The following is a 19148-nucleotide window of genomic DNA, read 5'->3' on the forward strand; positions in this document are numbered from 1 at the left end:
TGGATTGTCGATTCAGGTGCATCTGACCATATGACTGCTTTTCTCCTTTATTTAAACTTATTCTCCTTGCTTTGAAAATGAGAAAATTAGAGTTGCTGATGGTAATTTTTCATCTATTGCTAGAAAAAGTACAATTAAATTGTCCAAAAATATTGACCTAAAAAATATCCTACATGTACCAAAGCTTTCTTGTAATCTTCTCTCTATTAGTAAAATCTGCAAGGATTCGAATTTGCTATGACATTCTTTGACACTCATGGTATTTTTTAGGACCAGACTTCGCAAAAGATGATTAGCAATGCTAAGATGATGGATGGGGTTTATCATTTTGAGGATATTTCGGAGGATAAAATAGTTCAAAGATTTAGTGGTATAAGTTCTATGCCTATAAAGGACCAAATAATACTCTGGCATAATAGACTAGGACACCCTGGATTTCCATATCTCAAACATTTGTTTCCAAGTTTGTTTAAGAATATTGATTCTTCCTTACTTAAATGTGAAAGTTATATTCGTTCAAAGAGTCATAGAGTTCCTTATTACTCTCAATCTTATCATGCATCTAAACCTTTTCCACTTGATTCATAGTGATGTTTTGAGTCCATCGAAAATAACAACTCAATTTGAAAAAAAATACTTTGTAACTTTTATCGATAACCAGTTAACCACACACGACTATGTTGGATTTATCTTATGCATGAAAAATCTGAAGTTTCTAAAATGTTTTAGTATTTTTCAATAATGGTAGAAACACAATTTGACACAAAAATTTCAATATTAAGAAGTGATAATGGCACTGAATACTTTAATAAAAATCTTGGTGAATTTCTTTAAAAGAAAGGTATTCAACATCAATCTATATGCCCCAATACACCCCAACAAAATGGCGTTGCTAAAAGGAAGAATAAATATCTTCTTAAAGTAGCACGTGCCATTATGTTTGAGGATAATGTTCCAAAGTATTTATGGGGAGATGCTGTCCTAACGAGTAAATACCCATAGTCGTCCCTGAGATTCACGCAATTACCCATAGTAATCCCTAAGATCCCGATTTTCCTATTGTAGTCCTCCAGATAGAGCTTCGAGCACTCAAACTAGTCCCTGACCATATTTCAGGTGATGACTCATCACCGGAGCGGTGACGTGGCCTCAGATTGCCACATGGGACGGGTCCAAAACGTCGTCGTTTTGAGTTTGGCGCCCTTGAAAGCCAAAAACGACGCCGTATAGTTGTTATTTAGTATGAAAAACAGTTTTCTCCCCCAACACAAACACTTCATTTCACTCATCTCTTCTTCTTCCACCCTCTGACTTCTTTTTCATCTCCCCATCAATGGCGTAGCAGTAGGGTTGTATTTGCTGGGTTTAGAAAAATTTGAGAGAAGAAGTCATCCGACCAGAAGTTGTTATCGTTCTTCCCTTCCTTCACCATAAACACGAAGTTCTGACGTTGTGATCAGACTCAAGGTAACCTTCCTTTTTTTTTTTTGCTTTGCATTTTTAATACAGTTTTGGTTGATGATATGCAAGTTGTTAGTGTAGTTGAGGTTCTGGAGTTTTGGTGTCATTGTAATGTCTAGGGTTTGAATCTTGGCTGGAATTTGTGGGGTTGCTGTAATACCCGAATGAAACAGGGATAAAATAGGGAGATGTATGGAGGATTGAAAAAATATGTTTTATTGTGGTGATTATTTTTCTTTTTTAATGCATCAGTAGGCTTTCAAATTCTCCCTGTATATTATAAAAATTTAAAATTTCTTGTAGATGAAAGAGAAGTTGGACATCATGTTTTATCATGGGGGTGACTTCAAAAAAAATGCAGAAGACACGGTTTGGTGGCCAGATTTTGTCAGCCGTGGGGTTAGATACAAATCATCATATCTATGTCATAGCCTGGGCTATTGTCAGAGTGGAGAATACAGAGACATGGAGATGGTTTCTTGAGCTACTTCATCAGGACTTGGGGTATTATAAAGATCATGGCTGGTGCTTCATATCAGATATACAAAAGGTGTGACCTTATATTGATTGTCTTGCTTTCATTTTATGTGATCTTATATTAAGAATTGTGCTGTTATGCTTACCGTGAAGAATTGTGCTTTCATTGGATATTGATGGTTAGTTGTTAGGGAAAGAATTGTGCTGTTATGGTTACTTGAAGAATTGTGCTTTCATTATGCTTGTATGCATTATATGGAGAACTTGTAATTATTGGTTGGAATTGTGAGATCATTGGATATTGATGGTTAGTTGTTAGGGAAAGAATTGTGCTGTTATGCTTACTTGAAGAATTGTGCTTTCATTATGCTTGTATGAATTATATGGAGAACTTGTAATTATTGGTTGTATGATTCATCAGGATGTCCTATAAACATGTTATATACTTCCTGGATCATTATATGTGGACTTGTATGGGTCACGACCTTCAATTGTAGGGACTATTATGGGGATAGTAATCAAATGTCAGGGACTATTATGTGTCACGATTATAATTTCAGGGACTATTATGTCTGTATAATGTTTATAATGTTTATTGAATCTGGCAGGGACTGATATCAGCATTGAAAGTGGTGATGCCTGATGTGCATCACCGTTTCTGCGTCTGGCATTTATGGAAAATTTTCAACAAGAATTGGAAGGACTTACAGCTACGGAGACTTCTGTGGGAATGTGCAAGGGCAACAACATACCAAGAATTCAGGGATGGAATGGACAAGATCAAAAGGTTAAATGAGGGTGCTTGAGCATACTTAGAGAAGTGGCCAATGGATGCTTGGACTAGAAGCTTATTCAGCCATAAGCCAAAGTTGGATAGCATCTGTAACAATGCCTACGAAGTGTTCAACTCTAAGATCAAGGATGCACAAGCCAAACCCATCATAACATTGCTGGAGGAGGTAAGGATGTTTGTTATGCGTACCATAGCGAAAAACAAGGTAAAGCTGCAGAATCACACTGCAGAATCACCCAGATGGAAGTGTATAAACAGGAAGAAGTGTATGAAAGAAGAAGAAGAAGAAGAGATGAAGAAGACAAAGAGGAGAAGTGTCTGAGAATTTGGGGATTTAGGGTTACATATAATAGGAGGGACCAATCTGGGTAAAAATTGGAACTTAGCCAGCTCAGCTAGCCGTTGGGAGCCCTCCAGCGTGGCAATCCAAGGCCACGTCAGCGCTCCGGTGATGAGTCATCACCTGAAATATGGTCAGGGACTAGTTTGAGTGCTCGGAGCTCTATCTGGAGGACTACAATAGGGAAATCGGGATCTTAGAAATTACTATGAGTAATTGCGTGAATCTAAGGGACGACTATGGGTATTTACTCCTGTCCTAACAGCAGCCTATCTCATAAATCGAATGCTCACACGTGTGTTAAATTATTGCACACAATTGGATACTTTCAAAAAGAATTTTTCAGCATGTAGGTTATATTCTGACTTACTTTTAAAAGTATTTGGTTGCACTGTGCTTTTGCATACACCTTCATATCGAAGTAAACTTGATCCAAGGACAAAAAAATGCATTTTTATTGGCTATTCCCCAAATAAAAAAAGTTATAAATGTTTCAATCCACACACCAAGAAATTTCATGTAAGCATGGATGTTACTTTTTTGGAACATGAAACCTTTTTCCAGAAAAATTCTCTTTAGGGGGAGAATCTAGGTGAAGAAAATTTTTTTCATGAATCTTTACCCACTCCTATCTTACATATTGAGGATACAACTTTCACTGATCAACTAAATTCTGAAACAATTACAAAACAAGTTGTGAAAACCAATTCTGAAATTGTGCCAGAATGAGTTAGAACCCAAACAGAAAAAGAAATACTACAATCAGAAAAGGAGTTTCTATGTTATGTTCGGAAATATTCGAAGAAGACTAGAGACCAGCCCATCATCTCTGTACCAACCTAATCTGAAAATCCGGAAGATGGCCCAACTGTAGTACTTCAGGAACTTCCAAGTAAATATGAAATTGTCACTTCCAATAATAACTTGCCAATAGCCCTTAGAAAAGAAACCAGAACCTGCACAAAAAAATACTCAAAACCAGCACTAACTATCCTATTTCCAATTATGTCTCTTACCAAAAACTCTCCCAAAAACATCAAGCTTTTACTTCTAAAATTACAAATCTGTTTGAGCCTAGGAACATAGAGGAAGCACTAGATGATCCCTATTAGAAATTAGCAGTGATGGAAGAGTGGCATACACTCAAGAAAAATAAAACTTGGGAGAGTGTAGATTTACCACTAAATACAAAATTAGTTGACTGCAGATGGGTTTTCACCATCAAGTGCAATGCTTATGGAAGCATAGAGAGGTATAAGGCTAGGTTAGTAGCTAGGAGATTTACACAAACCTATGGAGTAGACTATTCGAGAGACTTTTGCTCCAGTTACTAAACTCAGCTCTGTGAGGATTCTCTTATCTCTTGCTGTGAATTACAATTGGCCTTTACATTAATTGGATGTAAAGAATGTTGTTCTGAATGGGGAGCTAGAGGAAGAGGTGTTCATGAAACTTTCACCTGGACTTGAGGCTGAACTAGGGAGGAATAAAGTATGCAAACTAAAGAAATCTCTCTATGGCTTGAAACAATCCCCAAGAGCTTGGTTTGAACGACTTAAAATGGTGGTGAAGGGACTTGGTTATACTCAAAGCCAAGCTTATCATACACTTTTCTATAAACATTCAGTAGCTAATAAAATTGTCATCTTAATTGTATATGTGGATGACATTATTCTGACAGCTGATGATTTTTTGGAGCTAAAAGACTTGAAGGAGAAGCTTGTCAAAGCCTTTGAAATCAAAGAACTTGGCTCATTAAAAATACTTCCTTGGAATTGAATTTGCAAGGTCTAAGGAAGGCATTTTTATGAACTAACAAAAGTACATCCTAGATCATTTAAAAGAGACGAGATTACTTGCTTGTAAAGCTGCTGAAACACCTATAGAGTCTTACTTAAAATTGAAGCCAGCTGAACCAGAAAATGTAATGGACAAAGGGAGATATCATTGGTTGGTAGGGAGGCTAATCTATTTATCCCATATACGCCCGGATATAGCTGTGAGCATGGTAAACCAATTTATGCATTCACCTGGTCGAGAACACATGGATGCTGTCTTTAGAATCTTAAGATATTTGAAGGGGTCGCCTGGGAAAGGGTTACTCTACAGAAAGCATGGACATCTTCAAGTAGAAGCCTATGCAGATACGGATTGGGCTGGGAATGTCATGGCTAGAAGGTCAACATCTGGGTATTGTACTTTTGTTGGCGAAAACCTGGTTAGTTGGAGGAGTAAAAAACAGAGTGTTGTGGCACGAAGTAGTGCAGAAGCTGAGTTTAGAGCAGTGGCTCATGGAATATGTGAAGCACCATGGGTAGAGAAAATCCTACAAGATCTAAAAGTTCCCATTTTTCCACAAATGAGGTTGTATTGTGACAATAAATCTGCAATTTCTTTTTCTCATAATCCAGTGCTGCATGATAGAACTAAACATGTTGAAATTGACAAGTATTTTATCAGGAAAAAAATTGAAAGAGGACAAATTTGCATCTCGTATGTTCCAACCACGGAATAATTAGTAGATGTTCTAACTAAAGGATTAACCAAGAAAACCTTTGATAGCATAATAAACAAGCTGTCAATGAAGAATATCTTCAAATCAAAATTAAATTCCTAATTCCTTTCATGAATCTTTTATGTAAATAGAATTAGTTATAAATATTTTTCTTTTTTGGTTTAGCTTAATTTTAGAGATTTTATGATTATAAATCTTTCTTTTATTTTAGGCTAATATCTTTTTCTTCTTTTCTATTTTCTAGTTATTTCTATTTCTATAATTCCTCTATAAAGAGGATGATTCCCTGTATATTTGATAGTACATTTATATTCAAACACTTCAACTGTATGTTGATTTGGTTTGATCTTAGGTTGATTTAATCGTTATGATTAGATTGTTTGTTTATGATTAGGTTGATTCAATGATAGGAGGGAATATAACTCACTCAAGAATGTAAACAGGCTCATGCATAAAGCGTTTTAGCCCAGCATCAAAAACATTATGTGCCATCTGCATGGAAAAGCCGGAAAAGTAATCATATTATCATTTAGCCTTTAACTAATGAGTCTCATCTTCTTCACTAGAAGACATTCATCCAGAAGAATAGTTATTGTAAAGCACATGAATGTATGCAATACATATAATAATCAACTAACTTTATAAATACACAAAGCAAAAGACATAAATAAAAGGAAACAGGTAGGACCTTTGGATCTTTGTCAAGACACGGCCATTGTAGCATAAGCAACATAAACATGATATGTGCAACTTGGAGATTCGCGTGCATCCAGAAAGTACTTCCGGGTTGCTTAGAAAACGAATCAACTGTACCATGAAACAGATGTCACTTCTTTTGCAAGGATAACTAGCGGGGAGACAAAAAATATAAAATGCTCTACACAAAATAACTTCATTTTTCTTAAATGAACTTATTGCAGAGAATAAAATGTGTATTTTATTCTTTTCAGCACAAATATGACTTCCACTAGTGAAATGTGTTTGGAATCTATCATCAAATGCAGTAGACAAAACATATGGGCAAGCATAGAGTTCTTTCAACTAAGACGCAGAACAAAGCATCTAAACTTGAAATTCTGTCATGCAGGAAAAGTTCTAAAATTTTATCAATGATTTTCAATTCATAAAAAGATGGGAATAACGAACATACTTGGAAAGAGGTAAATACCAAATCGGTATCCGAAAGATTTTGGCACTGACAAAATGATATCTGACTTTTGTTATTACAAAATAGCCCCCGGAAGATTTTAAAATTTGACAAAATTACCCAACCGTGAAAAGATGACGTCACAGTAAACGGGAAAACGCTGATGTGGCCGTCGGCAAAGAGCTCCAGCAACGTTTCCAATGTTCTTCTTTGCCATGGCAGAAGGGGACGCAACAGTGTTATGACAGAGGGGACGCATTCTTCTTCTTCTTTGCCATTGCGGAAGGGGACGCAGCGACGAGGTGCTGCCATGGCAGAGGGGAGGCAGAGGGACGCAACGGCATGTTGAAGAGAAGAAGCGGCGAAGACAAGAACGCGACGAGGTACTGTCATGGCGGAAGGCGACGCAGCGGCGTGCCATGGCGGTCTAGTGGAAGGGGACGCAAAAGAGGACATAGCGACGTGTTGAAGAAGAAGCGGCAAACACGAAGAACGCCATGAGATGTAGCGGCGTGCCATGGCGGTCTTCTTCTTCAGCTGCCATGGTGGAAGGGAACGCAGTGGCGTGTTGAAGAAGAAGGTCGCTGGAAACATCGTGGAGCTCTTTGCCATTATCGGAGCTCTCTTCCAAGAGCCACATCCCCATTATCGGAGCTCTCTTCCAAGAGCCACATCAACATTTTCCGTTCACTATGATGTCATTCTTTCACAGACTCACGTTTGGGTGACTTTGTCAAATTTTAAAATTTTTCGGGGGCTATTTTGTCAATAACAAAAATTAAGCAACATTTTATCAGCACCAAAATCTTTCGAGTACTGATTTAGTATTTACTTCTACCTGGAAATTATCCTTAACTAAAATGTATGGAGCACTAAAATTAGGTAAAATTACTCAGTAAGTCCTTGTAGTAGTTTCACCAAAATTCAATTGTTAAACTATCTATTTGTCTCTGAGCTTTCACAAGTTTACACTTACTAGATTGACTTATTATACAGTGAAATGTTAAAATTTAACGGAACAAATATACATTCCATGTATTGTCATACAAATTCTGAAGTATCAATCACCGTATACAATAAAGTATGCCCTCAGTAACACACATCACAACCTATACACAAGTTTGAAAAAAACTGCAAAGTTAACTAGGCACTATGATTTTTATTTTGGTTCCTCCTTGGCCTCATCAAGGTTCAAATTGTTTTGAACTTGTTCATTGTGCTCATTTTGCAGAGGTCTTTGTCCTGGAACAAGCTGCCCAACCTTTGGGTACTTTTCTATGAATTTATATTCCCAATCCTCTAAAATTGCGAGCTCTGACTCGTCCAAACCTTCAAGGTTCCCATTAATATCGTCCGGTTTAAAAGACAAAAGTGCTAGGGCTCTACTGCATTCCTTTCCGGTAAACATCGCATAAGCCCCACCAGGGCCATAAAAATTCCTGCATACAGAATAATCCTTATGTTTTTCGGCAAGGCAGGGTGCACGCCCCCGCGGGAGGGAGCCAAAAGCATTTTCTAAACAAAATTTGCAAATAAGACAATTCAAACACATTACGATAAGCTGAGGCAAATTTAGTTGCTGATTTCATGATTTGAACCAGTAACCTTAAAATCATATAGAAACAACTCAACTAATTCTCCAAGACTTTCCCTCTCACTATTCAAATTTATCCTAACTATCTTTCGGAAGAGCCCGTTTAGAGTCATGCAAAGTCCAAAGGTTGATACTAGTATGTCCAACCTATTTTTATGTTCAAATAAACTTCCTATTTCAGATACAAGAAGTAACCAAGAGAATTAAGATGGAATGAATCAAGAGGGAGGATGCAAAAAAGAAGACATCTACTTATCCTAAATATATTTGGGCTTCAAGAGGTGAGCGAAATACAACACAGGTAACATAATAATTATCTGTTTACTAATTAATCAAATCATTAAATGTGTCACAAATTCAGACAACCAACTCAAACCTATTATTCTGAGGAGAAATACAACCCACTGACAAATAACGAATGCAAAAAGTAAAATTTTTGTCAGAACAGCAAGAATTGAGGAACTGCTCGTGATTTGAGCAGGGAAGAGAGAAGAAGAGGGATGTGTTGAAGGAGCTTAGAAAATTGAAGGATTAATTTTGAGAACATAATTGGTAATTTTTTTTGAGAAAAAGAAAAGTGATCTGATATGATTAACTGATTAAGTCATTAAGCTTCATTGATGAGTGTGCCAATTGGTAACTTCGAGTCTTTTATGAAAAAAGAATTTTGAGAGAAATTTACTTGTTGCTTGAAAAAAGAAACAACAAATAAAAGCTTCATATGAGTTGATTTGCATAATCTTTTTCCTTCCTAGCCTTCAATTAAGAAACTTTAAGCAATGATCAACCCTTATTAAAGAATTATAAAAAAGTGGAGTGGAATATGGAATTTAAAGTTGTATAATAGAGTCCAAAAAGAGTTGAACTAATATTCATTTCCATTGTTTGGATATCCAAATTCAATAAGTTTCCATCTTAAACAACCAAATTGGAAGTAACAAAAGCTGGGAGTTTTAGTAGAATTAGCAATGCTATATATTTTAGTTTTTTTCACTTTAACAAATGTAGGTGTTTAGTGGCTAAGTAAAAAGCACAGCGCTCCTGAATACTACGCTCTAAACCCTAAATCCTAAATCATGGATCTTAAAATCTTAAATACTAAATTCTTAACTCTAAACCCCATTAATATAAAATATAATAAATAAAGAGCTAAGATTTGTTTAATTAACAAGGAATGGTTAAGGATGAGCTATGTTTAGTGTCTATAAGTGTACAAATAATTTTTTTCCTAATAGAATGGGATGAAATCAATTCCATTCAATTGAGAAGGTCATAAGATTCCTTTGCTTTCATCTCATTCCTTCTCAAATCACCAATCTAAACATACCATCAGTAAGACAAAGTTCACAATAAACAAGAACTATAGTAAGTCACACTCAATGAACATATAAAACTCACTCACATTCAAAGCTTGCATAAAAGATAAGTAAATAACAATGAAAACCAAAATTAGGGCAAAGCAAACAAATTAAAACTAAAAAAATTTGAAAAAAAAATGGAGAGGGTTACCTCCCAGAGGAGACGTCATAGATCTGGCCTTTGATTGCGATCAAGAGGGGCTTAGCGGGGTCAGAGCCATTGTATTGGCGCAACTCCTGCTCGGTGATTTCGCCCAACTGAACCGGTTCCCTTTGCGGTTCAGTATTGTCGAACCGGCTACTGGTTCGGCCGGAAATGACCGGGGGTTTGTTGTAGTCTTCAGGGGACACGAACATGCCGCTAATGGTCTTGTAAACGACGAGCATCATGGCTGCGATGGTGAAGAACGCCGTTGGAGATAGACCAGTGTACCAGGTTATCTCATCCATTACTGTTGAGTAGAAACCCATTTCTGAAACTCTCTTTCTCTTCAAATTTGGGTTCTGAAGATGGAGAAAATATTCAGAATGTAGAGCAGAAGACGGAGAATGGCAGCTGGGGTAGGTGAACGGGGTGTGCTCATACCCGTTTAGGCGTTTACGACGTTGGACTAGAGTTTGGAGGTCAAAACTGATTCAAGCAAAATTTAGCGTAATAATGATTGGAGAAAACTATAAATAGGCCATTTGGCGATATTTTTGTTTTTGAACATTTAAAAATACTTATACGTGTTTAATTTTTTAAAAGTTGAATATATGAATCTCTTCATTTTTATGGGGCTCAGTTTTTTCTATTTTATAAATATATGTGTGATATTCAATAATATTTAAGTGGTATTATATTTTATTCTGTGAAAAAGTCTAGAAAGACAGTAACTTTATTAAATTCTAGCCAGCATATAACCAGTAAAAAAAAGTGAGTCATTGAATAAAATCTCACACCAATCTCACATCATTAAAATCATCATTAATGACTATTTAATGACCGCTACAAATCACAAAAATTACTGTCCCCTATCATTCCTCTTACTCTGCTATAAGCTTGCTTCAATTTTTTGAAAAGAATAACGTTTTGGGAGGTGAGTTTTTCTTTAATAAAAAAAAAAGTAAATCGGTGTTGACAGATTGCATATTTTTTTTTTTTAAATTTAGTATGGATAAAATATATGCAACGTATTGTATAAAATATATATATTTAATTTTATTATGGACAAAACGTTAGCGACGTATTATATATTTATTTATTTTTAATTGACACAAAGAAAAACGTCAGTAACATTTTGCTTGAAGACATGTTTTTAAATTATTTTTTTGTCAAAACGTCATTGACGTATTGCAGAAAAAGTAAAAATGTGAATGACGTTTTGTGAAAATGTCGGCGATGTTTTGTGCTAGGAGGAATAAAAAAATATAAAATTAACTATAAAAGAAATTTTGAATTGTGCTAAAACTTAAAAATAGAATATAAGAGTAAAGTTCTATATAGAAATGGAACAATGAGAGCTTTGTTCTACAAAATGTTCTCAATTTGAGAGAGTGAAAAAAGTTCGTGAGTGAATGTGATGAGTGTATAAAATGGAGGGTTATATTAGTTTAAAAATATATTACAATGGTAAGATTTTATCTTATACACATGAAGGCATGAGCTTTTTATGTGAGAATCCATGTGTTATTGTTGTTCCTCTTTCAATAACATATGAAGGACTTAAGAGTATACTTTCTCAAAATGTAGATCATCAAGTGCAAAAGAAAGTCATAAATATTCTGTACATGCAGCCTGTGCTAGTATTTGGTGGTTTCGTTCAATTTCAAATAATGCATATGACTGATGAAGGTAGTATGCAAAGAATGTTTTTTACCTATCATCAAACTAGAGCACAGGCCTCACTTATTGAGTTGTATGTTGAATTCGAAGAAATCGATGATATTGATTTTTCAGAACCTAACATAGACTGGGTGGGTTATAATACTGAAAGTGATAAAGAGTTTGAAGGTAATTATGAAGTTGTTGGTTCAACTGAAGATGTAGAGGAAGATGAGATAATGGTTGAAGGAGATGTGGCTAATGTTGCAAATGCACTAATCGGACAACATCCATCTAGAGAGCCATCTTTTATGCATGCTTTGAATCTTGATGCCATGCATGCACCGGAATTTTCTAAATACGTCAATACAGGTAATTTTGTTGTTGTTATTGTTGTTCACTTTTTTAATATTAGTAATATTATTTGTTTTGTTTTTATATTAGTATTTTCTTTATTTTTATATTGTTATTACTATTTATTGTTGTCATTATTATTAATAATAATAGAATATTATCTAGATTTATTTTTGTTTTATTATTGATGTAGTTCCAACTGTTGTAGCTGACGGTGAATTCGCCGTTGGAATGGAGTTTAACTCTAGAGAGGCTGTTATTGCATCAGTTAAAGAGTATACTATTAGAAGAGGAGTTGATTACATGGTATATGAATCAGAACCAACAACATTTTATGCTAAATGCGTACAGTACGGAACAAGCTGTGATTGACTTATCAGAGTTAGTCTTATGAAAGGACAGTATTGTTGGGTGATAAAGGAGATACAATGGTAGTCACACATGCACTAGAAGTACCATATCTCAAGATCATGCTAAATTGGACTCTGATACAATTGCAGAAGCGATAAAGCCATTAGTTGAAGTTGACCCATCCATAAAGGTGAAATCTGTCATTGCTGAAGTGCAATCGAAGTTCAACTATACGATAAGTTATCGCAAAGCATGGTTGGCCAAACAAAAGGTAGTTGAGAAAATATTTGGTGGGTGGGAATCTTCATATGAAGCTTTTCCCACATGGTTTGAAGCAATGGTTACAAAAGAACCATCAGCAACTGTTGAGTACAAAACTGCATATGGCTATCGAGGGAATGAGTTAGTTGAAGACCTCTGGATTCTAACACGAGTCTTTTGAGCTTTCTACCCGTGTATTAAAGCATTCAGAAGTTGCAAGGCAGTGGTCCAAATTGACGGCACACATTTGTATGGAAAGTATAAATGAGCTCTTTTAGTTGCAATATCACAAGATGGCAATGGAAATATGGTGCCTCTTGCATTTTTCCTAGTCGAAGGTGAGACTGTCGATGCCTGACACTTTTTTCTTAGCCATTTGCGACCACATGTAGTTAATCGGGATGGTGTTGCCCTTATCTCTGATCGACACGAGTCAATTATCTCAACTGTAGGTCGTAGTAATGGAGCATGGAAATATCCGAGAGCTATTCACATGTTTTGCATCTGACACATAGCATCCAACTTTTTGAGGAGTTTCAAGGCACCACTCTTGTAGAAGCTAATTGTCAACATTGGCTATTCTAGAACAATGTGCGAATTCAATACGCGTTACCAGAGATTATGTGAGCGGGCAGAAGCTTACAAGCAATGGCTAGACCGGATCCCTCGACAGTAGTATGCCTTGGCATATGATGGTGGACATTGTTGGGGCCATATGACAACTAACCTAGTGGAGTGCATTAATGGAGTATTGAAAGGGGTACGCGATCTTTCGATCACATCCCTTGTTAAGGTAACTTTTTACAGGCTAAATGCGTTGTTCACAAGGAAGAGAGCTGAGGCTAAGGCTCATATAAGTGCAGGACAACTATTCTCTGAATATGCAACTCAGAAAATTCTGTCAAATCAGTGCTCATCGAGGAACATCCAAGTTAACTTATTTGATAGGCAGAACGAGGTCTTTGAAGTGTGCGAGATGCCTAGTGGTTTGGAGTTTGCAGTAAACTTGCGCCTTCAGCATTGTGATTGTGGTGAGTTTTAGGTGGATCGAATTTTCATGTTGCCATGTATTTGCCTGCTGTGCAAACCAGCGCTTGGATTGGAAACAGTATGTGCACGATGTTTACACAATGGGAGAGATTCGAAAGGTATATAAAACCCAATTTAGGCCACTAGAAAATCCAATAACATGGCCTATGCATCAAGGACTAAGACTAATATCTGATAGTGAGAATTATCGTTGGTTTAGAATTTCTCAATAGAAATAGAACTTCTTTGTTGTAAACATAGTTCCAAACCAACTAATAATTCTCAATCAAATTTTAATATTGGTTGTCACATGTACAAATCCCAATGAAAAGTAACCGAAGTATTCAAACCTCAGGTCATCTCACAAGGAATTGCAACGAAGTGATCAATTATTGCTATAAAGGGGGTAAAGGGGGTTTGATTTGCAGTGAGGTATGCATATTATTGGTTATGGTATCTAGGAGGTTGGGTTGGTAAAAATGCAAGAAATTAAATGGCAAGTGAATAAAGCAAACAATTAAAGAAAGCAAGTAATAAAGAGAGACATTCATGGCAAGGATTGAGAATTAAGGCTTTCTATCCTAGTCATTAATCATAATACAACACTTAACAAGAGTTAATCCTATTTCGTCATCTCCAACATCGGAAGAAGGTACAATGTCATCTTCAACATAGGGAGAAAGTCAAATAGGACTAGTTAATTTCAATCTAAAAGTCCTAATCAACTTACTACTTGAATTAGCAAGAGGTTAGAGTCAATGGAAACAATATTAACTAACAACTCTAGATCACCAACATAAGTTGGGTATTAATGACTCAAGAGCACCTAAATTCTCTTTCCAAGCCAAGAATGCTCAAGAAGCTATTTTAACATCCAACCAAGCATTTTGTCAAATACTTGGAAGGCATAAAATAAAAGCATGGTAAAATTGTAAGAATAATAAATCTACCACTACCCAATGCAAGAATTTAACAATAACAACTAAGGAAAGCACATTAAACATGAAATATCTCAAAATTGCATTAAAGAGAACGGAAATTAACAAGAGTGTATGAACATAAAAGTGACCCAAATGAGAAATTAACAAGAAGAAATAGGAAAATCACGACAATAGAACAAGAAATTGAAAAGGAAACAAGATGGAAACAAGAAATTAAACCTAGATCTAAGAGAAGTTAACCTAATCCTAACCTAATTCTAGAGAGAAGAAGGAGTTTCTCTCTCTAGAAAACTACCTAAAGCATCATCCTAACCTAACTAATTGGACCCCTTTGTCCAAGCTTGAATTCTGCATGAAATAGTCTCAGAAATGAGTTGGATTTGGGTCTGGGAAGCTCAAAAATCGCCCCCAGCGAATTCACTTTAATGAGGTCAGGTGCCGCTTGTGACGCATACACATGGTTCACGCGTACGCATCACCTAGCATTTTCCTTGTCACGCGTACGCGACACCTGGACAACCTCTTCTTCACGCGTGCGCGTCTGTCACGCGTGCGCGTCGATCTAAGTACTCCAAATCCTTGTTTTTCCATGAATTCTCCACTTTGCATGCTTTTCTCTTCACTTATTCCATCCAACACTTGCCTTATGAACCTGAAATCACTCAACAAACACATCAAGGCATCGAATGAAATTAAAGTGAATTAAATTTATCAATTTAAGGGCCTAAAAAGCATATTTTCACTCTTAAGTACAAATTTAAAGAGAATTACAAAACCATGCTATTTCATTGAATAAATGTGAGAAAAGTTGATAAAATCCTCTAAATTAAGCACAAGATAAACTACAAAATTGGGGTTTATCAAACCTCTCCACACTTAAACTAAGCATGTCCTCATGCTAAACTCAAGAAAGAGACAAAGGGTATCAACATTTACTCAATGCAAGCTACCTAAATGCAACCTATCTAAATGCAACTATCTAAATGCATGCAACTACTTGGTCAAAATAAATCAACTTCCAAGAAAGCATATATGAACATAAAGGCTAAAGGTATCTCAATGAGATCAAATCTACAATTGATTTGAGTTATTGAAATGATTTTACAAACTTGCAAGAAAAGAGATGATCATGGGTGAAAACATGTAATTGAACAATCGAACCCTCACCAGTATGCTCTAGTCACTCAAGTGTATAGGGTTGATTCACTCAATTCTCCTCTAATCATGCTTTTCACGATTTGTTTTTCATCTAACAATCAACAATTATTTCATGCATGCATATAAATATCATGAGAACTTATCCATAGCTTGTAACGGGGTTTGGGTCAAGGTAGGATTGTATTTGGTCAAGTGAGCTTGAAATTTGAATCTTTGATTAACCTAAGCTTCTCACCTAACCTATATAACAACCTATACAATTCTAATACAATACTTAACTACCCATTCTTCACTTTTTCACACACTCATGCATTCTCTTTTTTATCACCACACATATGCATTGGTTATTAATGAACTTCACTTTGGGGCATTTTGTCCCCTTTTTATTGGTGGATGAAGGTGGCAATCCGGAAAGTCGCCGTACCCCCTTGCACATCTTTGAATGCACCGAGGATGGTGCAAACTTTTAAGTGTGGGGAGGTCATCCGACCAATCGGCATTTTTGGGTGACAATTTTCTAAACCCAACACTTTTACATTTCATTTTTAGGTCTTTTAGGATTTTTTTTGTTGCATTTTCTTATTTTGCATATATACATAATAAGCTTAGTCAAAATAATAAAATTTTCCAAAAAAATTATCTATAGGGCACACCAATTGATTTGAGTAAAAAAAATTTGATAAGTGAGAATTATCGTCGGACTAGAAATTTCTCAATAGAAAAAGAACTTCTTCGTTGTAAGCGTAGTTCCAAAATAACTAGTAACTCTCACATCAAATTTTAATATTTGTTATCACATGTACAAACCCCAATGAAAATTAACCGAAATATTCAAACCTCGGGTCGTCTCACAAGAAATTGCAATAAAGTGATCAATTATTGGCTATGAAAGAACAAGGGAGGTTTGATTTGGTAATTGGCAAGAAAAGTAAATAACAAGAAAGTAAATGACAATTAACTAATAAAAGAAGGGAAAAAAACATTTGGCTAGGCATAGGAATTGAGATCACCATCCTTGTCTACAAACCATGTATTGACAATTATGAGGGACCAACCCATTAAGTCTACTTCTATGCTTGAAGTACATCAAATAAGCTTGATCAGCATCAATCCATAAGTCCTAACCTAGCTACTAATTGACTTAGTAGTAGGCTAGTGCTAATGGTTATCAAATTGACCACATAGGGTTCTCAAATCACCAATTCAATGAGACCCAATGACTCAAGGTCACTCAATTTCCTTAGCCTAGGCCAAGTAAAGGAAACTACTCAAAAACTAGTGAAAATATTTTATCAAACACCTAGAGTGCAATAAAAGTAAACATCACAAAATGCAAGAATTAATGAAAGCTATAACTAACACAAACAAGAAATCAACAATAGCAAGTGAAGTAAACATCAAGAGATATAGAAATATAAAATTGCATCAAAAGAAAATTGAGATCCAACAATTGTTCATAAACATAAAAGAGAGCAAAATAAGAAATTAACAATAGGAGTAGATAAACTAAAGTGCTAGAACAAATAAAAATAAAGAAAAACTAAAATGAAACAAGATTAAAACATAGATTTAAAAGGAATTGAAATAAGAACCCTAAAATCTAGAGAGAGGAGAGAGCCTCTCTCTCTAGAATTCTACCCTAAAACATGATGAAAAACTAAACTATGACTCCTCCCCCCATTTCCTTGCAATCCTTGGGTTCAAAAGCATCAGAAATGAGTTGGATTTGGGTCTCATTGAGCTCAGAAATCGCCCCCAGCGTATTGCCTTTAGTGAGGTCACGTGCCGCTTGTCACGCATACGTATGGCTCACGCGTACGCGTCGCATTGCAAAATTCCTCTTCACGCGTGCGTGTGGGTGACGCATGTGCGCCGCTGGCGAATCTCCTTCTCACGCGTACGCGTGGGTGACGCGTGCGCGTGGCCTTGAGTTCAGCAAATCCTCATTTCTTCATGAATTCTCCATTTTTGCATGCTTTTTCTTCATTCCTTCAACCCAATCTTTGCCATCTAATCCTAAAATCACTTAACAAACATATCAAGGCATCGAATGGAATTAAAGTGAATTAAAATTAGCGATTTAAAGGCCTAAAAAAAATATTTTTACTCTTAAGCACAAATTAGGAGAAATTCACAAAACCATGCTATTTCATTGAATAAATGTGAGAAAAGTTGATAAAATTCCCTAAATTCAACACAAGATAAACCACAAAATTGGGGTTTATCAGTATCCAATCCCCACCTTAAGCGAGTGGCCAAAGGTCGTCCTAAGAAAACTCGTTTCTTGAATGAGATGGATATTCGTGATCTACGTGGTCCTAGGCGTCGTAGGCTTTGTGGCGGTGAGGATCATAACCGAAGCAGATGCCCGCGCCGTGGTGATGCTAGTGCTAGTGGATCAGCTCCAAATTTGTAGTCTGCGACCTTAGTTGTTTCTAATATTTTATATAGTATGATATTCAATTGTAGTTTGTAATCTCAGTCATTTCTGTCATTTTTTTATAGTATTATGTTCAATTGTTGTTTGTCATTTGAGGTGTATCCAACTCTTTATCTAACCTTATATTTGTATTGAGTCATGTGACGGATACTTTGCTTAAGTTAATTTTCAAGCTTACTTTAATTAGAGAATTAATTAAAACAACACGATGGGTAGAGAATTAAAACAATAATATAAAATTACATTCCCTGATCCTAAACCATAAACAACCGGGCTAACTCATTTAAATATACTTTTCTTCACATTTTTGGCCCTTTAGAGCATCCCTTTTTGACCCTCTTCTTGATCAATGACGAGCTCCATTTAGATCGACTCTTACGGGCCGGATCAACCCTAAGGTTGTAACCTTTACCTTGGACATCTGTAGGATAACACAAATATAGTCATGATCAATACACACCAACACAAATACCAATATAGATCAATGATAAATACAATTCTAGTCAACAATAACAATTAAATTACCTGAACCAGACTCGTCACCCACAACATCATCACCTGTACCAGGTTGATCAACCTCATCCTCATTTGCAAGAGTCTCATCAACCACATCCTCACCTTCAGAAGTCTCATCAACTGTATCCTCATTCTCCTCCTCATCACCCTCAGGCATAGAAATTTGTGTCAGACTTTGGCGACATCCAATCCCTATGTGGACACTCCTAACTAAATCAATAGAAATTCTTGCCCTAGAATGCTCAGAATAGGCTTGCGGTGGATGCCTCACATCCAAAACGTCAGCCACTGAAACCTGTAGAGGGTCCTGGATAGAGTATAAATCATTAACCCACTGAGATGACTCGGGACCCTGGACCCAATCAATAATGTGTCTATATTGATCCTCATCCTGTGCCACTGTGCCTAGTAAGTGTGTCGATATACCTTGCAGTGCCTGTGTCAGCCTGTATGCCTCACACATGGTAGATAGCTGACCATATAGCTGTAAGGAAGGGTGGGTGAAAGGTTGTGTATGTTCCTGTGTGTATGGTCGGGGTGGATAATGTGGATATGGTTGTGAGTATGGTGGCTGTATGAAAGGTTGGGTGGAAGATTGTGCATATTCCT

At 36.2% G+C, this 19148-nt stretch overlaps 1 protein-coding gene across 1 annotated transcript; it reads right to left on the minus strand.

The window, feature by feature from the left end:
• Window positions 1–7645: 7645 nt before the first annotated feature.
• On the minus strand, window positions 7646–10337 carry LOC107610074 (membrane steroid-binding protein 2). Its single transcript, XM_016312145.3, has 2 exons — window positions 9837–10337; window positions 7646–8172 (listed from the first exon to the last, which is right to left on the minus strand). Exons 1-2 carry the CDS (start codon window positions 10154–10156, stop codon window positions 7893–7895), a joined length of 600 nt encoding a protein of 199 aa, XP_016167631.1. The 5' UTR covers window positions 10157–10337; the 3' UTR covers window positions 7646–7892.
• Window positions 10338–19148: the final 8811 nt, after the last annotated feature.

This window comes from Arachis ipaensis, chromosome B7, assembly GCF_059453495.1.
Source record: "Arachis ipaensis isolate K30076 ecotype BB chromosome B7, ASM5945349v1, whole genome shotgun sequence".
Classification (NCBI taxonomy): domain Eukaryota; kingdom Viridiplantae; phylum Streptophyta; class Magnoliopsida; order Fabales; family Fabaceae; genus Arachis; species Arachis ipaensis.